Source organism: Sphaerulina musiva, assembly GCF_000320565.1.
Source record: "Sphaerulina musiva SO2202 unplaced genomic scaffold SEPMUscaffold_1, whole genome shotgun sequence".
NCBI classification, from domain to species: domain Eukaryota; kingdom Fungi; phylum Ascomycota; class Dothideomycetes; order Mycosphaerellales; family Mycosphaerellaceae; genus Sphaerulina; species Sphaerulina musiva.
In genome coordinates this window covers 1,326,270-1,347,737 of record NW_016017383.1, presented here as the reverse complement: position 1 = coordinate 1,347,737, position 21,468 = coordinate 1,326,270, and the positions used below count along the sequence as shown (strand labels likewise).

The following is a 21,468-nucleotide window of genomic DNA, read 5'->3' as shown; positions in this document are numbered from 1 at the left end:
TGCACGTTGCAGGTAGTTTGGTACTAAAAAAATGTCCTGCATGATGATGATGATGATGACTCTTACCTCCTAATGAATAAAGTACATAACCTACAGCTCATAAAAAATTCCGGCGTGGCACGGTGAGAGCGGCCGGTAGCTATTGTACCAGGGCTAATAGGAGGACTACCTTACCTTACCTTACTACTACTAGATAACTGGAAAGATAGCATTATTGGGAGACGAACCCTCATTTTCTTTTTCTCGACAGCGGCTATGCAGATGTATGCACGGCAGCACGAGCGAATTCTCTCACAAGCCTCTATAGGCCATGGCATGGCAGGCAGGGCATCAGTTTATATGCACGTCACAGCCCTAGTGCGATGCAAGGCGCGGCATAGGTAGTGTGGAGTTTGATCAATCGCGAACAACCCAAGCGCCCGCGCGCGATAAAATAGATCATAATTCAATTTTCAAGAGGTAATGGGTCATTGCGAAAGACTCTTCCGATATGGGGCTCCGATATGGGGATGGGGCATAAAAGTGAAAGTGTAAAACGAACGGGCGCACTCACAATCTCTCTCTCTCATCATTGTATAATGTATACTTAAGGTAGGTATGATAGCGGTCGTGTTATCAGCAATTGTGTGCGTGTCTTGGTCGAACTAGGAAGCCTAGGAGCGGAGCGTGTTTGGAAGCTGTGTGTGAGTAAGTTTTTTCCAATGCGGTTGAGAGGACTTGTGAGTGGTCGGATGAAAAACGTTGAAAAGGTACATCTGGGACAGCTGCAGCCTGCACCTCTTTTTTTCTATCATCCCTGTTGTTGTTGAGGGGGGTGAGATCCATCGTTCATGTTCATGGCCATGGCTATAGTGCACCGGGCGAGCTCGTTACTTGTCTCGAGTCTATTGGGAATGCTTCCTGCGATGAGATGATAAGGATTTAGAGTTGCGTGGATCGTGCTGTGTGCAGTGTTTCATCGACTATGAGAGTCAGTGAGATAGAGATAGAGAGAGATACCTACCTGAGAGAAAGAAAGAAAGAGAGTTGGTCAAGCCATGGTTGGTGTAAGGCGGGGGATGCATGTATGAGCTCACCTACAGTCAAAAGTCACCCTCTGGGGTCAGTCAGCATTTGCGACAATAGCGCCTTCGTGGCGTGGACGCGGATTCGGATGGAAGACGAACAAGGAAAGGCTTTGTCGTTTTTGGGAACCTCCTGTCAGGTTATGGCAGTGTGGCCTCGGAAGGTCGAAGACGAGATGAGCACTAGACAGCGATTTGCTGTGCCCCGTTTTCCGCCCAGTCAACACAGACTCACAGAGTATAGGAGGGTCCGAGGGAGGAGAGATTGAGAGAATGCTTATGCAGCCTTGTGCCAGGTGAAGTCGTGGTGGCACCGGCCATGACATTGCCATTGCTGTTCCCGCACGTAGCGCACAGGACCACAGGGCGGATCGTGGCACGCCGATCGGCAGATGGGGTTTGGTCGATGGAACCAACATGATTCTGCCTTTGCAATCGAGGAGGTACCCCGTTACTACTGTAGTCAAGCCTCAAAGATGCACTTCCTCTCTCCCGGGTGGAGCTGTCTGCAAACGGCCGTGGCGTCCTCCTCCTCCGGAGTCTACTGTGAGACTCTACTCCCAACATGGATGGGCAGTCAGTAGGCGGGCACCCAGTGCCACCCACCCGCAACCACACAGGGGGATCCACCGCTGGCATGGACGGGAGACTATGCTACCTCTCACTGCTGTTTGATGTGTGGTAGCCGCCGCTGTCATGATGATTGTGATTACTCGGTACCGTCATCTCGGCAGCAGTACACACACGGTAGTAGACGGCTGCGGCTGGTAGGTAGGGTGAGTAAGGTCGGTCGGTCAAGATCGATACCACAGCATTCGGCGCTGCAGGCTCCGACAGACAGGGAGCCCGTGAACAGTGGGCGCTACAGCAGGCATTGCACAACACTGTACTCTATCAGTCTATATGTATGGATGGATGGATGTATGTATGTACACGGCCTCATGTCGTCCATCGTGGTCGGGGTCTCAGCGGTAGTAGCAGTAGGTGAGTACAGGAGATAGGTAGGTAATGTAGGTAGTAGGTACATCATACATGTAGTATAGGAGCAGGTTGTGACACCTGGTCGCGGATTGCTCGATCCAGAGACTCCAAGAGGACCAAGACGATGCCATCCCTGCCTTTCCCCGCATACGGCGCATGTCATGGAGTGCCATTGGCTGAAACGGCGTCGCGCGCGCAGAGGAAGTGAGTGACTTGAGTCTGCCTGTACCGGCTGGGCCCTGTCTCCTGTGCTCACCCTCCGCAGACTTCCCCCTACTACACGACCGCCGCCATTTTCGCCGAGCCAGCCCCAATTTTCATCCCTCCACGCACGCACGCACGCACGCACGCACCCTATCCACTACCTAGTCGTCTCCAGTCGTTGGCAGTCTCCACTGTGCTCCCGTAGTTTGGGTGTCTAATTATTACCTTAGTATTATTATTCTTCTTCTTAATTGTGCATTGCAGGAGCGGCCTCGCGCAGACGCTGGTCTAGATCAAGGCACGGTACTCCCGTTCATGCTGGTCCTCCTCCAGACGAACCGGAAAGGTCCTGTAGAAACTTCCAACTCTGAGGCCCACATCACCTCACCTACTACCTACCTACCTACCTTACCCTCCTACAACATCTCCCACATCCACGACTTTCCGACCACTACTACTACTACCACCAGGCTTCATACCTACCCACACGGCCACACTGACACCACCACCCTCGTCGCTGAAATTGTTCGCTATAGGCCCCCTCCGAGCCTTTGACCGCCTCCAACCAAACCCTCCACCCGTCGCACTCTCTCATATCGGCCCCAGGACGAGCCCAGACCTTGCCCGAGCCCCGAGCTGTACTCTCACGTCGCACGCCTATCGTGACCACTGCCACCGTCCTGCCCTCTCGAACACCTTTCTTGCCGTATCGTAGCAGCCAGCACACACCTCGACTTCGGCACTGGGCGCAGAACGGGAAGCCAATGCTGCATCAGTAAGGAGGGAGAGGAGTAGCATCCTCAGCAGACACCGCCACTGGCCATTGCGGCGTCCACACTCGCTTGGATTGACCCGTCCGCTCGCCGTGTGCCGTATGCTTTGAACGGAGCCATTGGACGCCATGACGGAATGTTTGAGCCTCCCCATGCAGCCAGATAGGTCTCCGTATTACCAGCGCTCGGGTTCTCTGAAAAGCTCAGCATCCTCACCCTCTCTGTTCTTCGACAAAGATTCATCGAGCACCGCCAGCCCACGCACCGCATACACACCTCATGCAGAGCACCAGGAGACCCTGCACAATCATCCCTCACAATGGACTTGTCCGCTGCCTACGCACTCCACGACGGACTCGTTTTCCACCATCTCCAATCACACCGTGGACGACTCTGTCACCACCAGCAGTGATTCTTCGGTAACCAGTGACACGAGCGAGGATACCGACATCACTTTCCCCAACTATGATGGTTACGACGGGGACTTTGGTCTCCCCACAGACTCATCAGTAGTAGCGGAGACCAACGGCAAATGTCATGACGAGCCGATCGAGTCTCCCGCCAACACCACGATATCAGAGTCGCCACTGTCGACACCGACAGTGGTGGACGATACCGCTGTGAGGCAGGAACCATCGCGGCAAGTGGACTTTCTCAGTCACGAATGGAGAGAAGAAGACATCTGGTCGTCATGGAGGAATATTGTTTCCCAACGAAAGACGGTGTATGGGGAAAGGTCGAGGCTCGAGAACGCTTCTTGGCGGACGTGGGCCAAAACCAAGTTTGATCTACGCACAGTCTCACCCGAAAGACTGAACTGGCTCAAGGAGTCTGACGTGACCTGGTTGTATGGCCCACTCAAGGTCGCAGCTTCGTACCCCATCACGCATCATTCGGGCACTAATTCTGCCTCGCGCCTGTCCACGAACAATTCGTTCGTCAACAAGAAACCAATATTGAAGAAGCGAAGCATGTCGGAGGTCATGCTGCAAAAGTCGTTATCGACCTCGTCACTGGTCAAGCAAGCTGCGGCATCGGCGCAATCTCAAGGTTGCCACTGGCGGCGAGCTGGTCCCGACGTGATTGACTCGAAACTGCAATCTGAAATCCCCAGCAGAGACCAGATGGACTATTTCACGAGCCATAGCACGAGTGGCGTGGGGACTCCCTACGAGAGTCACGAGAAACGCCACATTCGCTTCGATGACCGTGTGGAGCAATGCATAGCGGTTGATTGCAAATACACGGGTCTGGATGAAGACGATGACGAGGAAATTGAGGACGAAGAAGCGCACGGTGAGCATGCAGTATCCGATTCGAGCAGTGATGAAGGAATCGTCATGATGAAGCGCAAACGGCGTGCGACCGCGAAACGAAGACCTACTGGGAGCAGAAACAACTCGGCCACCAGTGGAAGGAAAATCATCGAAACGTTACCCGCCACGACATTGAAATACCGCACCGATAGTCCCGACATCACCGAGGAAGCACAGCACCATACATTCGGGCGCTCGTGGAGCACCGGAAATCTCTCACCGAGCCCATCGCAGGAAACATTGCGGCCCACGAACCCACTCAACAATTTCTTACTCCCTACAGATGATGATGCCGAAGACGAAATCGATTCGGACTCGTCGTGGAGCTTTGGTGCCACCAATCCCAAATCCAGTCTGGGTGCATCGGGCTCCCTCTCCCATAGAGAAGCGGCAGACACTCGCCGCACACGACGCAATACTGCAGCGCCGGCGGAGCAATTCGATTTCCAGGTGGAGGGCATGCGAAGGACGCCCAGCGGAATGTTCATGCCAGTGGATGAAGACGAGGACGATATCGTCGCCGCAGGCTTGTTTGGTCGGGTCAGTGAGACGATCAACACGGCACGGGACATTGCGCATGTCATCTGGTATGTTTGTTGTGTTCTCACCGAGATGGTATTGTTGCTGACATGACTGTTATAGGAACGTGGGCTGGAGAAAGTGACTGACGTATGCTCTCTCTCTCTCTCTCTCTCTCTCTCTCTCTCTCATCTGGCTCGCACTGTGACCACGGTCCCGGTGTTGGTTGCCCGGCGTGTACTCAGACCACGACGATGCAAACCCATGGCCACTGCTGTCCAAGATGTGTTATTGTAGCTATCAGCGCAGTGTCGCTGTCCACGGATCGGTACAGATAGAACGCTCTGTGTACAGCCATCGAATGATACGCACCCGCTGAATGACCACTTTCATGCCCGCACGCCCATCTCTCCGCGCCTTGTCGCCACCCGTGCGTGCTTCATGTGTAGAGGTCTGCCCAGCAAAAAGGCGTAATCGACGATATTCCGGTGCTGTTTGAGGATTCGATGGAACCAAACCTTGCACTGTCATGCATGGTCACGTGGACGCTGCACTCTTATGTCCACCCAGTTTGGCTAGCGCCTACCACCTAGTACTGTACCTCAAGAGGTACCTATTACACCCACCCCAGTTCACGCCCGACTCATGGCACGCGTCGCTCATATTCATCTCGACCTGCTCCCTCACGCCATGGTCTCGCGCGTTCCACTGCCTCTGCCCATACCGTATTCGGCATCTTCGGTCGTGTGCTTCGGAATCCCAGTGCCACGCAAAGAATGGAAGAGCCCACAGATGTCGCGACGCTGGTCTCGAGTCTGAACGCCGACAGCGAAAGCGCCAGAAAATATGCTGTATTCAAGCTGAAGGGACTCCTGCGCGATCCTTCCTTCGCCGACGCCTTTATCCAGTATGAAGGCCTTCCCGCGCTCCGACGCGCTGTCCTCGATACCACCGGTAACACCCAGGCATACGCGCTGGGAAGTTTGGACGCTCTGCTAGAGCTCGATATGGGATGGGAGTGCTGTGATCGCGAGATTGTAGAAAAGGTATACATACATACAGACATGACTTCTCCTCTGTGGCGGTGGAGGTGTCAGTGAACAAGGAGGTAGACAGATCTGACGACGGATTGCAGGCGCTTTCCCTCTCGATATCACACCCTCTCGTCAACATCGTGCGAAACGCCCTCTTCCTCCTCGTACTCGTCGTTTCACGGCCCGTTGTTGCTGGGCAGGACGACGAGAGTTCGGCCATCTATGGATTTCGCGCGATTCGACCTGCGTTGGAACAACATCCGCAATTTCTGGAGTCACTCGTACGGCGTTTGAGCGCCTCGGATCACCAATTATGCGCCAATGCGCTGCAGCTGGTCAACGCCTTGATGCGCGATGCCGTACTCAATGGTGCGGAGCACGAATGGCCCAAGTTCGTCAAGAGTTTGCAAGATTTGGGAGTGATCGGCTCGGTGGGAATGTTAATGAGGGGCGATGCTGCGAATTATGCCGACAGTCCTTTGGCGATTGCTGTGCTGGAATTCCAGGATCTGACCAAGTTACTGCTCCGGAAGTGGAGAGATGTCATGGTGAATGTGGAGTTGGCAGAACACAAGCGCGCGTTGAAGACGATACATTTGCTCAGCAATCCAGAGCCGTACTCACCACCTCCTGGAACAAACGGAGTCAAGGCCCGTAAGCACCATCCCGAGAAGTGGCGACGGCTTGGGTTTGAGACCGAATCCCCAGCTTGGGAGTTTGATGAGACGGGCTATCTCGGCATGATGGATCTGGTGGACTATACACGGCGGAACGAGGAGACGTTTCAGAAAACACTCCTGGAGCAGTCTACGATTCCGAGGGAGCAGCGTTGCCCGATCGCTCGCGCGAGTCTGTGCGTGACATTGGTGCTGTACGAGCTATTCGAGATTGACGACAGCACCACTGGCGATTTGCCCGGGTATCGGAACAGTTTCCACCGCGATCAGAGCGTTGACAGGTTATACAAGCCTCTGCTCTTGCAATGGGGTCGACTTCATACAGCGTCCTTGAATACATTCATCCGACTGTGGAAGGACGCTGGGGCTGAGCACCAGGACATTTACAAGATCGAAGAGGTTGTGCGAGTCGTGGTCGAACGAATCATCGGCACGGCGGGACGCAAAACAGACATTGCAAGAGTCGAAGACGACCTCCGCCTCGCTAGTCTCAGCACAGCCCGAAAATGGCAGATGGAGAACCTCAACGACGTATATCAGGATGCCTGGGGTCCACATCTCGTCGAAGTGCGTGAGCAATTGCGCCAAGAAAGCTTACAGTTCATGCGAGAGCAGCGCATACGTTGCTTGCTACAAGGCTCGTGGTTTCCCGCCTCCGCAGCAGCCGATGACACCTCCTGGCGATATGTTCGACTCAGCCATAATCGAAGATGGCTACACTACCAGAATTTCCCAGCCCAGGCCGAGGTGGCGCCATCCATGGCAGATTTACCTGAAAAGATCGATCTGAACAACGTTACTTCCGTAGACAGCAACGTCTCAGGTCCAGAGGCACCTCGACCTGCCACCGCTCTCAAAGCCGACGACAAAGGCACCGAAACGCTACCGACGTCCGCACGCGGCGGCTCTGCAAAGACTTCTACCACGAAAATCACCGTCCTCGGCACGCCCACATTAGAAGGAAGATTCGCTGCTCCCAATCGAGAGAATGAGCTCGTCCTCCTCGAACTGTTCCCGCAAACCTCTCACTTGGCCTCCGAATGGCTCGACGGGCTCCTCATGCTGTTGAATCAATCCCCCATCACAAAGGACACTGCTCGTCTCGTCGCGATGATTGAAGACTGGGGCGTGCGATTACGCATGCTGAATCTCCGATGGGAGGATGTCGACTGGGATGCGCTAGAGAGGAGTGCCAAAGGTGAACAAGTCGCCTTTCGACCCGTGCCGAGTCGAGAGGGCATTGAAGATGGGGATTTTTGGTATGCTATGCCTGATGAACAGTAGGAGGAGGAGGAGGAGTTGGGTAGACATAGCGGGTGAAGAGAGTCGCTATGTGACGAAAGTATGTATGTATGTATTATTATTGTGATGATTTGTTATACCCAGAGACGAATAGGAAGAGAGGAGTTAAGATAGTGTAAGGAATTCAAACAATAGACTCGTCACCTTATGTGTAGGTACCTTCCTCTTACAGTAGCTTGTATACACCTAGGCAGTAGGGATACCTGAGACTTTAGTAGTACTTTGTAGCTGGAGACCTACAACATATAATGGATCACGTACCTTGCTTACCTAGTATCAAGTCTAAATATCTAGCTCGACGACCCCGACGAGAATCTCAGTCATCCGTTCCGACCTTTTTTTCCTTTTCGACCGCCTCTTGTTGTTGCAGCTCTATCAGGAAACTGGGGTCGGAAATCCCGTTGACACTTCGGACATGCTTGTTTGCCACACCCGGGGCACATCAGCAGATATGTCCACACTTCGTCGCACTCGGTGCAAGTCGTTCGGCCTTGCACTTTGTCCCACCAGCCACCGTGGGTGCAAATCGATGGGGGAGTCTGATGGGGGGAGTGGGTAAAAGTAGGCCTAGTACTTCTGAACCAGTCGTAGGCAGGGGTTTGCTCGGCTTGTCTGTTGGGGGGATCGTTGGGCGCTGTTGAGGCTGTTGGTGCGCGGGATTGCTGTTGTCTCCATGTTTCTGTTGCTTCTCGCGCTCGCTTCTCCTGCTGCCGCGCTTGTTCCTCTCTTCGAGCCTTTTCCATTCTCTCCGTCTCAGCTGCTTTGCTATTCTGCTGCTGTTGTTCCCCAGCTCTCCTCTGCCGGATTCTGGCCTCTGCAGCTCGTAATGCCAGGTCGTGACGCGCATCCGCGGCACTATTTTCTTTCTCGCTTTGCTGCAACATCTTCTCCTTTTCCTGCAATTGTGCTTTTAGCGTTTCTATTTTTCGCTCCTTGAAATCTTTTTCAATTCTTCGCTCTTGTCTCTGCCTGTCTTTGCGTGCTATTTCATACTTTCTCGCAACAGCCGTCTTGAAAACTTGATTAAAAAACCATATTCCCCAGTTCTTCTTCTGCGCATCTTCAGCAGCTTCCGCCTTTGAAATGATACCTGCAAGGACGTCGACAACATTCTGTTGTCTTCTAATGCTTCGCTGCAACTCAAAGATTGCAGAGTCTAAAATGCTCCGCGTGAGCCTCCATCGTGTAATACGTTCTTCATTCAATTTTCGAAGTGCGACAATTTGAGCGGCCTCGTCAGAGGCACTCTGTGCGCTCGAACGATTTGCATTGATGGAGGGATAGAGGAGGTCATATTGTCGGCGCCTGTTCTCATCGTTCAGGGTCTCATAGGCCTGGACTAGCTATAAACTTAAAGTGAGCAAGATTGCTGTGCGCACGGATAAGGGTCTCAGTTCGCTGCCATCAGTGCCACTACTGTAGCAATTGGAGAACGACATACCAATTGGAAGCCCTCTTTCGAACCATTGCGGTCCGGATGATGCTTGAGCGCTAGTCGTAAATACGATTTCCTGATCAGTTCAGTTGTAGCGGTCTGGCTCACTTCGAGCACCCTGTAGTAGTCTTCTGTCGTGATTGGAGGCGCCATTCCCTATGACCCTATCTAAGTTGAGATTGCCTTAGTCGAATCAAAATCAAAGTGAATTGGTGGTACTTACCAATACATGCCATAGTTGTGCCTCTTGAAAGCTCGTTGGAATTAGCTAACGGCACTGTTCACTCACGACTACGACACGTTTGCTGTAAGATAGTAAGACAACAAACGCAGTTGGTCGGTACCGAAAATTTCATGCAGCTTGTTCTTACAAACAACCAAGTGCATGTAGGATACCTGCTTACAGGTTGACTCTCCACATTATACCGCGGGAGATCAATGCCAGTGAAGCGATCTCGTTTGATGTGGCCAGCCAGGAAACCCATCACTTAACCTCATCCAGAAACATCTGCGGAACGATGCTTCCGCCGAATTCCTCGAGCAAGTAATATATTGGTAGTCGCTTCATAACCAGTTCCGCGACATTGGAAGCTTGGAAATCTTCTATCATCTTTCGCAATTTTGTTCGAAGGTCTTGGTCGGTCAAATCGTTATTTTCGTATATTGTGGGCCTTTCACCTGCCTATGCCCGCCGCCCATTGGTGTCGACGTAAGTGAAGAAGAAGAAGAGCGTACGAGACGAAAGGCGCCATTGTCTTCTTGAAAGAGATTGACATCCCGCTTGGTCAGGGTCGCGGAAAGAATCTCAGTCGTGGTTGGAGGTAAGAGGTATAGGAATGGGGAGGAGATGCCCAGTGACTGCAGGTGCTCCTGGAGTTCTTGGCATATAGAAGTCAAGTCTAAGTTACTGTCATGACGAAGTAACCGTGCCATGCCCCAACCTAGGCCCCGAGAGATAGAATTACGAAAACACACCCAAATCAGTAGTAAAAGGCGGCATTCCGTCTATTGGAGATTGAATTATAATAGACTATTGTCTCTATGTCGAGATATACTCGTATAGGTATTGCTAGGAGGTAGCGGTAACGCTGATATAGATAGTCAATTAAGGCTCTAGGTACTTACGTACTGACGTAATATAGTTGGCTTCGATTAATAAACAGCGCGATAGCGACAGCAACATCAACACTTTGAATTTCGATATAGAGATAGCGGTATATTATAAGATACACTCTAAGAGACAGAATATCGCTTTCTACTACTGATTTGGGTATGTTTTCGTAATTCTATCTTATTGGATTTGCGTACGTAGCATGGCACGGTTACTTCGTCATGGCAATAGTCTTGGCGCGTCACGCGTCTTTTTCGTGTTCAACACATTTCGTATATCAATATTAGACCACACTGGCACACAATGTCTGATATCTCATAATCGTCGTCCATTAACAAAAGCACGTCTCAGAAGGCCATTGGTTGTCTGGAACTGCATAATCTTTCATGTCGCGCGTCGACCACCAAAACAGCGCTCTCCCCTACTAAGCACTGGTGCCGTCAGTATGCCATGCTCTACACGTCCGTCTACTCCAGCTACTACAGGTAGTATTCAGAAATGTATCCTGATAGCAGGGCCCCTGATCAATATTTTTGTTGCTCTGTATCAAATCTATGTCACTACTACGTGGCAACAGACGGGATCTTGTCTCATGAGGAGTCAGCGAATCTGCAGGCACTGTTTGCGGGGATGAGTCCGAGACGGTGGGGCTTGAGCTACTGTTAGAGCCTGCGGGAGTAACTCCATTTCCTGTCGAAGACTTTTTACTGGGAGTACTGCTACAGCCATGCGATGTATCCATTTCTGCGGCGGTGGGAGAGATCCGTGCATCATAGTCTCATTTGGCGAAGGCGAAGGCGTAATGTCGGGCAGATTCGAGCGAGGAGCCAGAAGGCTGTAGACGTCCGTGGCGAGGGGAAAAAGGTCGGCAATGTTGAGGCTTCAGAGTCTGTCTAGGACTGAACAAGATGCTCCGCAGTATCCCCAATGTCTTGAGTGAGTTTGTGTCAAGCTTGAGACGCACGATCACTGGCATAACGGCCTTGCATCACACTTTTGTTTCCCGGACAGCAAGCTCTGTATCACAGTTCTTAGTTCTTGGTTTCAAAGTCTCGAGCATATAACCACAGGTAGTACTTTCTCAGCCTGAGTAATCACTACATTGCAGTTCTTGGTATCGCGAGCTCGAGCTCGAGCATTCTCATTCTTATGTTGTACAACGATGGCCATCTGCTCACTAATCAGATGTGTAAGCAACGCGAATAAGTTCTATGGTCGTGGCAACAGCTGGATGTCGGGAGTCTTGCAGAAACCTGGATCGGACGTTAGATGTCAAAGCATTGTACTCTGCCTCGAATACTTAGGTTAGACTCTCTATGTGGATAACGCCGATCTTCTTGTGGTATCAGCTAGGCGGATCCAATGGAACGAGCCTTTGCGAAATCTGTTCAGTTGCTGCGTGTTTTGATCCCGATCATCAGCGATGATGCTGCGCGACATAGTACATGTAGCTAAAGAGAGCATAACAAACGTCAAGTCAATTGCGCTCTATCTATGTAAATTGTATGGAGGGAAGTTCCGAAGGCAGAGCGGGCGACATAGGCCGCGACGGCGACCTGCTTTGTAGCTCGTCATCCTTCGTACTTCGCACGTTGTCTCATGACACATCGGAACAATACCTCGCTTTTGCCTGCTGACTCGAGTAGAGCTAGGAGGTACGATGTAACGATATACGATACCGCCTCTCCTGCCAATGCTTTCCACATCTCAGCCTTCTCAGGTACCTCATACCTTTCTCGTTCTCGCCGTCCAGATAGTTTCACAAGCTGGACTGAGTTTCTGAGTTTGGTTGGTGATCTGCAGGATCGTGCGGAGCAGCGGCGACTGTTCACTCGTCGGCCGGCATCCGAAACGTTCCGGCGTGGGCGTAAGATTGGTTGTTGCTCAGTTCCACGCGAGAGAGCCTGCTGCCAGCGACATCAGGTACTCTGGTACGTCCTGTAGGAGGTGGTGTGTGTGCTGGAGCTCACAGTGCAGTCGGCCCCAGTGTCCATTATCTCAAGCAAGGGCGGTGCTCCACGCTCATATTCATTGGATCCCCTCCGCAGAAGTGGAATTAAGCGCGAGCCGCATATTGGATCGGCCCTAGTCATCCAGAGTCCCAAACATCCACCAACTGGCACCAAGTTTGAGCCTGAACCCCTGCTCGTTTCTGGTGACGCAGAGTCGCGACAGTACCTAGAGTTCTGACCATCGCCCTCACTTCTCATCCTCAGCCCGAGTGTGACTACGACCAACGATGATAGGCAGACACGTTACCGTCGTTACGCTTGCGCATCCGGTGTCCCTGGATGTCAGGATGAGGATGACAGGATACCTACACATGCCACGCACCCGCTCGCCCACACACACTGTCCATCTCCTGGCGTGACGCATCGAGCTGTCGGCAAGGAAGATCTGCCCAACGCAAAGAGAGAGCGAGACTCGAGTTCGCGATCAGCGATTGCCCGTGTTGTCGGCCAACGCACAGAACGTGTCGCTTGGCTAGCAAGTGTGCAGAGGGAGAGGGCACATCTGACGGTGCCGGACGGGATCAAGAAACGCATGCCGCGCGCCCAGTGCGCTAGGTAGCTGCCGGATCGATCTTCAGGACGTTCCTTGTCATCCGCATTAATATTAATATTCTTCCTCCAGCTTATTATTGCTATGGCCTTGGTTGTGGCGCACTACAACGTTGTACGGCCCAGGAAACGGAGACTGCGCGAGCTGGGCGGAGAGAAGCTGGGCTGACCAGAGCTGTACCTAAGCTAAGGTACCTCTCAGGTATGTAGGGAGGAGGTAGGTAGTCGATGAAGCGAATCGTGTACCTCCTACATCCTCACCTCCAATATTGTATTTCCACCGTTACTTCTCTCGCTCCGTGGCTCCAACTCTATGTCACTCAGCTGACGGCGCTACAGCAGCAGGGCTGAGAGAGGGTTGTTGACGGAGACTAGAGAAACTGCATCACATCTCGTATACCTATACCTGACTTCCTGCCGCTACCGCAACTGCCTTGGATCCGGTGTGCATTGTGCCCCTCTGCTGCAAGGTCCCACTTCAATCCGACTCTACTACACTGGCACCTTGCAGCATTGTTGTATTAACCACCTTCTATCTTCCCAATCACCGGCGTCTTGGATCCTCGCGAGCCTCTCACTGCGAATCCATTGCCTACCATGGCTGTGGCGACTCAGCTCACGCCGGATGAGTATGAAGTGTTGCCACCTTCCGTTCAGTAAGTCATCTCCTCACACCTCAGCACACATCTAGACTCGACAGAAGTCCCAAGCAGTCACTGATACCCAAGACAGAAAGAAATACTTCTCATCTGTAGAACGCCTCAGACTCCTCCAGCAAGCCGCTTCACAGAGACGTCAAAGGCAGTCGACGCCACGTGAGTCTGTCGATACCATGAGGACCAGACCATCAACATCCCATTCATGGCGCCCTCGACCACTGTTCAGCGATCCTGATGTCCCACTCCTCGAAGACGTCAGTGAAGAGCAGGCGCTACGATTTCTAGCGCTGCCTGACAAGATCAAGCGAACACACTTCAGCACCGAGGAGCTAGTGCTACTGACTCAAAGTTCTAATCGAGCGCTGCGGAGGCTACATGCAGAGCACAGTCGATCTCCCACCTGGTCATCCAGTGATCGTAGCATGAGCGCAGCATCATCAAGGTCCAGGGAGACTTCAGGTCTGGAGAAGGACTGGCTTGAGGATGGGGCAAACACACCCATGAGTGTCGACTTCAGACGCAGTGAGCCGAACCTGCTTCGAACCTGTGATGTCCAGCAGCGACAAAGCAGTTTCTCCTCGTCACGTTCCATGGCATCATCACCCATCGATGACCTGCCAAGGTCGAGCTCTCGCAAGTCCTTCTCTCGCAAGCGCGCACTGGCACCATTGCCGCTGCCACCACCTACGCTCCTGCCTGCTGTACCGCCTTTACCACAACCCAATGTGGTTTGCGAGAAGGAACCTACTCCGACTCCATCGCCTGTAGATGGCTCACACGACACTAGGGCACGATACTACGGCGATTCGGATGCACGTTCAAAGCTGCGTGCCTTCCTTGCATCGCCTGAAAAGTTTGACGAGGCACTTGAGTTTGGCTTTCCATCTGTCGACTCGTCGCACAACGATGAGCACGATGGATCCCTGCAGACCACTACGGAGTCATCTTCGACTATGCCTCAGGGCCCCATGGACTCCGGGCTGGGATTGCCATTGCACACCAAGAAAATCGGCAACATTGCAAGGAGTATCACGCCAGATCTTGACGGGCGTGAGATGACTCTGAAATTGACCCTCACTCGTGAAGATCTTCGAGCTCCCGAGGAAGCAAGACCTGATTCTTCTCAGCGGAGGCAGGTATTTGGCGTCGATTTCGAACGGCCAGATCCGTTAGCCTTGTCAAGCTTGGTTATTTGTGACGACCACTCTGGAAGCCAGGGGGCCTTTGCGATCAAGGACAGATCTTCGAAGCGTGGACTGAAGAAGGTGTGGGATAATATTTGCAAACGTTGAGGTTCTGCAATATCTTCCCTTTTGAGCTTTGGCTGTTACACATCAGCGTTATAGCGAGGAGATGAACACAGTGGTCTGTGTCTGTATTGTTATAATATGCCTCACAAGAGCAATATCTTGTAGTAGTGTGAATGTATAATTATCCCAAAGGCTACTACCTCCTAGATGGGATATCTGATGAGTTCGTCTAAACGTTTTTCCGCTCTTTCCCCCCGAAGAATGCGAGTGACGCCTCTCACCGACCTTCTCCTACATTCATCCTCTCCTTATACCATCAACAACACCAACCACAATGACTTCCACAATGGACCTGACTGCGCTTGAAAAAGACCCTCGACTCTTCCTCTACACTTCTCTCACGGCAGGCTCCTCCCACATTGTAACAGCAACTTCACGAATGGAAACCATTCTCAAAGCCAATAAAATCCCTTTCCAAGCTATCGATCTTGCCACAGATGAACAGGCCAGAAGACTGTGGCAGAGGAGAGCTGGGAAACGCAAATTACCGGGTTTGGTAAAAGAGGGATTCGTTGTCGGTGTATGTGCGTACCCGCCTAGAACAGTGCTACTTTTAGAATACGAGGAAAGACGCGATGGGAAAAGATGTTTTTAGCTAATGAGGAGACTAGGATCTCAACGAGGTGGAAGAGTGGAATGAATTTGGAGAACTGAGAGAAAATATCGGACCTGTCCCTGCAGGAAATGTCGCGGTGCCCAAGGGAGGACCTGTGGGAGTTCAGACTGCACCGGCCTTGTCGCATAACATCACGCCTGCTGCTGCTGGCACGTCTACGACAGCAAAATCTGCTGCGCCTGCCCCGGTGAGCAGAAGTCAAGGAATCGCGTTGCCGGGCGCTGCGGAGATTGCAGCCAGGAGTAAGAAGTCGTCTCCACCAGCATCGGCGAGTGCAGTTAGTGGTGGGGACAAATCTACACCTATGGCTCTTGGGAAAAGTGCAGATGGGAAGGTGACGAAAACACCTACCCCGGAACTTTCATCCAGCAAGGTGAATAGCCAGAAGGGGAACGAGCCGAGTCATAAGGAAGAGCAAGGAGAGGACGATGTGCCAGAGGCCAGTGCTGCAGTCGAGGGACTGAAGATCAGCGAGCCATCCATAGACGATACGACAGGGAGTAGTGAGGCTGTTGCAAAAACAGTCGAGGCAGATGAGACAACAAAGGGGAAGAGCAGTGACATTGTGGACGTTCCAGCGCGTTCTGCTGAGACGGAGGAGGCGCAGAGCCAGCCAGCGAAGGCTACGGAGAGAGCTGAAGCTGACAAGGAGAAGGAGGAGGAGGAGGAGAAAGCAGAGTGAGAAAGAAGTTGAGGAAGATGCGATACCCGAAGGCGACGGAGGAGGCTGTTCTTGGTGATGAGGATGCTGGCTCATCGAGATAATGTAATGCGATATTCATCATCAGCAAAATCAGGCGAATACCGTCATGGCATGTAGTCAGATTTTCCTGTTCTCTCTCATCCATCGCTCTCTCTCCTCGGCGCAAGCGATCACACCTGGTAGCGGAAAGCCCGTAACTAGCCCAGCCACCTCTAATAAAGCTGCCGTCCCAGCCACATCTCCCACAACAAACATGCCCGTATCACGTTCCTCGCTGGCTTTGCATATTCCAGCGGCACGCATCTACACGCCAATGCACTATGCAACAACCACAATCATCCAGTCGGTATCGCAGTAATTATCGTGGTGGAGCAAGAGCAAGCGCAAGCAGAGGGCAAGGCAGAGGTCGAGGCGACAGTAAGGGACGAGGAGGAGGCGGAGGCGGCGGGCCCGGACGCACCGGCCGACTCAAAGGTCTCTTCGACCGCATCTGGTACTGCGACTGCACTCCGCGACTACCGGCGGAAAGATTCTGCGTCAAGAAGGAGAGTCCGAACAAGGGAAGATACTTTTACACGTGCCAGCAGACGGACGAATGCGGCTTTTTCTTGTGGGCGGAAGAAGCTCAGGTCCGCGAGGCCTCGTGTGTCTTGAGTAACGCTGGGAAGGAAACTCCACGCAACGACGAGGCGCAAGAAGGATGGAGTGCTGGGAGGCCGTCGAGAAGCGTGCGCTTTGCGTCGCCGACGCTGTCTCCGACGCCTGCTGCGAGGACTGTCGGGCTTCAGCATGCTGCTGGTGTCAAGCGCAGTTCGCATGATGCTGGCTTTGTGGAGGATGGCAACGACGACGATTACGACGACGAGTCATGGACATTGACGAGCAAAGAGGAAGAAGAGTTGGCACGGGTGGCCGATGAATCCATATTTCAAACTCCACAGAAGCCTCGAACGACTATGGGAGTCTATGCCACACCCAGTTCCGAACATCAGTCAGGAAAACAAACACGTAGCCCTCGGAGACTCCCATGGCTCGAAGATCCCGCCACACCAGTATCATTGAAGAAGAGCATTGGAGACTACTTTGCCACTTCTCCTTCCAAGCATAAACCGGCAGCAGCAGCAGCAGCAGCAGAAGAAGAAAACCCACCACCACCAACCCACGTTGCTCCTACCTCAGCAGCAGCCTCAGCAGCCTCAGCAGCAGCAGAAGAAACGACCACAACAACCCCTCCTCCACGTCCCAAACAAAAGCAAGTCCTCCCAGAAATTCCCGAACCGCCCTCCTCCCCATCCCCACCAACCCGCTTCAAAGACTCTCTGGCCACTTCCACGGAAAACACCTTGACGCAAGATGTCTTTGGCGTATTACGCTCGATTCCGCTGCCGCTATCTGTGAAAGGGAGACTGCGAGCGATTTTGACCAAACACGATTTACGCACGGAGGGTGTAAAAATGGGGAGAGATATTTCGAGGGCTGTTATCAAGACGAAAGAGGCGAGGATTGTGGAATTGGAGGAGAGGATCAGGATTTTGGAGAGGAAGGAGGAGAAGGAGGAGAGGGGTGGTGGTGATAGTGATGGTGGGTCTCTACGGGAGTCGTCTACGATGCTGCAGCAGCGGAAGGAGGAGGAGAAGGGCAGAGTCGATGATGATGATGGTGAAGAGACGGATATGGAATTGTAAGTTTTGAATTTTGAGAGCGATGAGCGAGGATTGTTTTTTGGAGCCTACCTTACCTATGATACCCCATCTGAAACTTGTTGCGTTTGGAAGTTGTTTTCAAAAGTCAAGAGATGATTTTTGAACAAAAAAACTTTGCTTTATTGCGATTCACCCTATCCTCTTGATAAAGGAACTCATAATGAATTGTGACACTTCTACAATAGTCGCTCGCTCGCCATCCATCTTCTCATTCGGTATCTGTTACTATTACTATTATGATTATGATTATTATCCCCATGTTCTCAGAATTGCCAAGCAACCACCCAAGCAACCAACCAGCCAGCAAAACTTCATCTCCTTCTGCTTGAGCTAATTCGAACGAATGACGGATTTATTGATTATTAAGATTGTACATTTACATTGACACATCATTCTTCATTCTTCTTCTGTATCTTCTTCTTCTTCAGACCATGTCGAGGCCTCCTCTCTATTCCTCCCCCTCTCTCTATCCATCTTTCCTTCTCCGCTCTAACTTCCCCTTTCTTTTCCGTCCATACCCCCCTCTCAAAACATGCAATTCGCCTGCGAATTGACATAGTCGGGTGCGAAACCGGCAGATGGATTCATGCCAGGAGCTGCAAAGTTCATCATCGTGTTGACGGGAGCGGACATGTTGTGTTGTTGTTGTTGTTGTTGCTGTTGTTGTTGTTGCAGGGCAGGAGTCATTATAGGCATCGTCGACATCGACCAGGATTTCGACGTGTTCATGGGATTAGTGGTAGTGGGATAGTCCATGCTGTTGAAATCCGTAGTAGGTGGATAGGCTTGGATACTACCCATGCCGAAAGGCGATAGCTCGGCAGTAGTGGTGGGCAAAGGTTGATGTTGGACTTGTTGTTGTTGCTGTTGTTGTTGTTGCGATGGCATCGCAGCATACTCCTGCTCGACACCCGTGGTCGCATATGAGGTACTCGTGGGCACATCCAAAGCATTCCCTGCGTCATCTGTCATACCAAACGCATTCTCTGGGACAGCTTCCGACCCAGCCTCAACCTCAATCTCTCTCAACCACCCATTCGCCTTCAGCCATTCGATAGGCGGCCAATCTCCACCTGCTTTGCCAGCCCTCGACTCCCTCTCCTCCCCTCGCGCCTTCCTTCCACGTTTCCTGGGACAGAAATGCGCTCGTCGCAGATGCGCTGCAGCATTGTAATACGCGGAATAGTTCTTGTGCTGTTTGCATTGCTTGCAAATGGCCAATGGCCGAGCGGGCCACCACTCAGTTCGTGTAGTAGGCTCAGTACATATCCAGACTTTCTTGGATGAGGCGTGGGCGCGGTCCCAGTGGCGGCGAAGTTCGTGCTCACCCCGAAAGCCATTGGGAAACTCGTTGCACATGTTGCAGCGGAGCTTGGGATGTTGGGGCCGAATGTAGGGGGCTTTGGAGATGGCTTGTTTGGAGCGCTTATTGCTCCCTTTGGCGCTGTCATCCCCACCTTGCTTGCCTGCTGGTGTTGTCGAAGTCGTTGGGGATTTGCTGGTCTTCGCTTCGTTCTTGGGAGCAATCGATTGACGAGCATTCTCAATGTGTTTTCTTCGACGCTCAACATCCTTCCACTCGGTGGATGCACCACTGCAATAATTGACAGGTTCCGACTGCCTGCGCTCCGCACCTGGCGCTGGGGCCAGTGATGCCGCAATACCGAGCTTCGTCGTGTAGGGATGGCGAGCCTGCTGTTGTTCGCCGCCGCCACCAACAGCAGCAGCATCATCAGAAATACTTGGACCCACATGAAAAGAAAAATCCGTACTAACTAAGCCATAGCCCACATTGCTGAGCAAGTGAGAGGCTCTACTACCGTCAAATGAAAAGCGGGTAGGATGCTGACTACTCACAGCTGCGGGCTCTTTGATGTGTGTCGAACATGATACGAAAGGTGCACTATCAATATCATCGAGAGGAAACAGAGGTGTGTGGGAAGAAGCAGCAGCGGTGGAGAAGGAGGACTCGACGCGCATCATGTCGAAAGCATCATTCACCGACGCACTAGTCACACTACTCTGTCTGCTCATGTTTTCACTTGTCGTGTACGATGAGGGTGGGGACAGGTGATGAGGGCTCGCTACACTCGTGCTAGGCGAGATGTCATGCGCTGAAGAGGGGCACAAGTGGGACGCAGCGAAGGCAGGGTGAGAGGATCGCCGATTTTCATCAAAGCAATCAACTCTCGCTCTCTTCGTGGGGGCCACTTGCGGCTGTTCAGGTTGTTCGCAGACGCTCGACAGCTTGGAGCAATAATCGGCAGGTTCATAGATCTGAACATCGTCGATGTGGTGCGCATGAGCAGGCGTGGTGGATGGTGGTGTTGTAGCTGACGACAATGAGGGGCGATTCGGTGGGCACATGGTGGTGCCGTATGTGTAGCTTGTCGAATGCGCCATGTCGAGGTGACGGAAGTCTCGCTTGCCGTTTATATTGGCGCTGCCCATCAGAGTTGTGGGTGGGTGTGATTTGGAGACTTGCATACGCAGAGTGGTAGGTGATGTTGGTGGCGATGCCTTTATTGTCGCCGTCGTGGCCGTGTGCAGGCCGCCGTCCAGATATTGGAATTCCTGTTATGGTCAGTGATTCGAGCCGGCATACCAGCAAGCAAGACAGAAAGCTCCTACAAAAGGCCCAGGGTCGGGGTAGTGGTAAGTGGAATTCGTCGTCGAAGGGAGCAGATCTTGTTGGAGGATGCGAGGAACAGTGTCGTTGCATGACTGGAAATGCAGCGTGGCGGCATCCCAGTCGTCCAACGAGGTCGCGAGCCAGTCTGTCGTTGTCAGTTGCCACAGCCGTTGTTGCTGTTGCTGTTGCTGCTGCTGCTGCTGTTGCTCTTGTTCTTGCTCTTGCTCTTGTTGTTGTTGATGTTGATGTAGCCGTTGTGCGTGTTGTGCTTGTTGTTGATGTGGTTCTTGTGGATGTAGTTGCTGTAGTTGTTGTGCTGGTAGCTCTTGTATGGGAGGAGGATCCAAGTTCTGCAGACCTTTCGAATATGACATGGTTCAGGTCAGTGAGAGCAGCGGTAGGTAGTATTGTATCTAGGTCGTCGCTCTGGGCAGAAGGGAGCGATGGAGACGGCGGCGAGGTGGGTAAGGTTATCGTGGTTTGGTTCTGCCAGTGAGAGACAGCGTGTACAGGTAGGTGGGCAAGCAAAAGTGAGGCGTGGTGGAGGATGTGACGAGTCAGTCTTTATATATACATGAAGTTGGATGCGAGTGCACGAGAGCAAGAGGAGAGGCCGTAAGGTAGGTAGAGATGCCGGACAAGGGCATATGCAGCAGTACATTAGTGGGAGTGGATATGAGGTGCAGGTGCAGGTGCGAGAGATGGATGCACCTGCCTGCCTGCCTGCCTGGCCTGCTCCTGCTCCTGCTCCTTCTCCTGCTGGTGCTGGTGCTGCTGATGGAGCAGGTGCGCAGGAGCCCACTCCCACTCTCTCACTAAACGATTCGGAGGTTACGATTTGGCCGTGGAGGGACCTAGCCTAGTGAGT

The 21,468-nt window shown here is 52.5% G+C and overlaps 9 protein-coding genes across 9 annotated transcripts; 6 read left to right on the top strand and 3 right to left on the bottom strand.

Moving 5' to 3' along the window:
• Positions 1–609: 609 nt before the first annotated feature.
• On the bottom strand, positions 610–1,241 carry SEPMUDRAFT_145842 (uncharacterized protein). Its single transcript, XM_016903298.1, has 2 exons — positions 1,081–1,241; positions 610–962 (listed from the first exon to the last, which is right to left on the bottom strand). Exon 2 carries the CDS (start codon positions 823–825, stop codon positions 616–618), a length of 210 nt encoding a protein of 69 aa, XP_016764757.1. The 5' UTR covers positions 826–962; positions 1,081–1,241; the 3' UTR covers positions 610–615.
• Positions 1,242–2,438: 1,197 nt separating this feature from the next.
• On the top strand, positions 2,439–5,250 carry SEPMUDRAFT_145841 (uncharacterized protein). The gene is made up of 2 exons (XM_016903297.1): positions 2,439–4,925; positions 4,981–5,250. The coding sequence occupies exons 1-2, from the start codon at positions 3,151–3,153 to the stop codon at positions 5,000–5,002; spliced, it is 1,797 nt and encodes a 598-aa protein (XP_016764756.1). The 5' UTR covers positions 2,439–3,150; the 3' UTR covers positions 5,003–5,250.
• A 256-nt stretch (positions 5,251–5,506) lies between these two features.
• On the top strand, positions 5,507–8,010 carry SEPMUDRAFT_145840 (ELMO/CED-12 family protein). The gene is made up of 2 exons (XM_016903296.1): positions 5,507–5,903; positions 5,993–8,010. The coding sequence occupies exons 1-2, from the start codon at positions 5,634–5,636 to the stop codon at positions 7,850–7,852; spliced, it is 2,130 nt and encodes a 709-aa protein (XP_016764755.1). The 5' UTR covers positions 5,507–5,633; the 3' UTR covers positions 7,853–8,010.
• A 180-nt stretch (positions 8,011–8,190) lies between these two features.
• Positions 8,191–9,458, bottom strand: SEPMUDRAFT_32469 (DnaJ-domain-containing protein; the record flags this gene model as incomplete). The annotated part of the gene is made up of 2 exons (XM_016908496.1): positions 8,191–9,209; positions 9,308–9,458. The coding sequence occupies 2 exons, from the start codon at positions 9,456–9,458 to the stop codon at positions 8,191–8,193; spliced, it is 1,170 nt and encodes a 389-aa protein (XP_016764754.1).
• A 2,557-nt stretch (positions 9,459–12,015) lies between these two features.
• Positions 12,016–12,987, top strand: SEPMUDRAFT_103997 (uncharacterized protein; the record flags this gene model as incomplete). The annotated part of the gene is made up of 4 exons (XM_016900526.1): positions 12,016–12,283; positions 12,361–12,366; positions 12,389–12,590; positions 12,633–12,987. 4 exons carry the CDS (start codon positions 12,016–12,018, stop codon positions 12,985–12,987), a joined length of 831 nt encoding a protein of 276 aa, XP_016764753.1.
• A 587-nt stretch (positions 12,988–13,574) lies between these two features.
• Positions 13,575–15,074, top strand: SEPMUDRAFT_129541 (uncharacterized protein; the record flags this gene model as incomplete). The annotated part of the gene is made up of 2 exons (XM_016902295.1): positions 13,575–13,633; positions 13,710–15,074. The coding sequence occupies 2 exons, from the start codon at positions 13,575–13,577 to the stop codon at positions 14,926–14,928; spliced, it is 1,278 nt and encodes a 425-aa protein (XP_016764752.1). The 3' UTR covers positions 14,929–15,074.
• A 146-nt stretch (positions 15,075–15,220) lies between these two features.
• SEPMUDRAFT_152807 (uncharacterized protein) lies at positions 15,221–16,359 on the top strand (the record flags this gene model as incomplete). Its single annotated transcript, XM_016907485.1, has 2 exons — positions 15,221–15,466; positions 15,558–16,359. 2 exons carry the CDS (start codon positions 15,221–15,223, stop codon positions 16,242–16,244), a joined length of 933 nt encoding a protein of 310 aa, XP_016764751.1. The 3' UTR covers positions 16,245–16,359.
• Positions 16,360–16,568: 209 nt separating this feature from the next.
• Positions 16,569–18,013, top strand: SEPMUDRAFT_145837 (uncharacterized protein). The gene has a single exon (XM_016903295.1). The coding sequence runs from the start codon at positions 16,586–16,588 to the stop codon at positions 17,948–17,950; it is 1,365 nt and encodes a 454-aa protein (XP_016764750.1). The 5' UTR covers positions 16,569–16,585; the 3' UTR covers positions 17,951–18,013.
• Positions 18,014–19,011: 998 nt separating this feature from the next.
• Positions 19,012–21,243, bottom strand: SEPMUDRAFT_160062 (uncharacterized protein; the record flags this gene model as incomplete). Its single annotated transcript, XM_016907878.1, has 3 exons — positions 20,600–21,243; positions 19,426–20,542; positions 19,012–19,400 (listed from the first exon to the last, which is right to left on the bottom strand). Exons 1-3 carry the CDS (start codon positions 20,972–20,974, stop codon positions 19,012–19,014), a joined length of 1,881 nt encoding a protein of 626 aa, XP_016764749.1. The 5' UTR covers positions 20,975–21,243.
• Positions 21,244–21,468: the final 225 nt, after the last annotated feature.

Bases quoted from the DNA above. Each gene is read 5' to 3' on its own strand.
- SEPMUDRAFT_145837 (XM_016903295.1), top strand. From the start codon at position 16,586: ATGCAACAACCACAATCATCCAGTCGGTATCGCAGTAATTATCGTGGT.
- SEPMUDRAFT_145842 (XM_016903298.1), bottom strand. From the start codon at position 825: ATGGATCTCACCCCCCTCAACAACAACAGGGATGATAGAAAAAAAGAG.
- SEPMUDRAFT_145841 (XM_016903297.1), top strand. From the start codon at position 3,151: ATGACGGAATGTTTGAGCCTCCCCATGCAGCCAGATAGGTCTCCGTAT. The intron at 4,926-4,980 runs GTATGTTTGTTG...TGACTGTTATAG, and splicing joins GACATTGCGCATGTCATCTG to GAACGTGGGCTGGAGAAAGT.
- SEPMUDRAFT_145840 (XM_016903296.1), top strand. From the start codon at position 5,634: ATGGAAGAGCCCACAGATGTCGCGACGCTGGTCTCGAGTCTGAACGCC. The intron at 5,904-5,992 runs GTATACATACAT...GACGGATTGCAG, and splicing joins ATCGCGAGATTGTAGAAAAG to GCGCTTTCCCTCTCGATATC.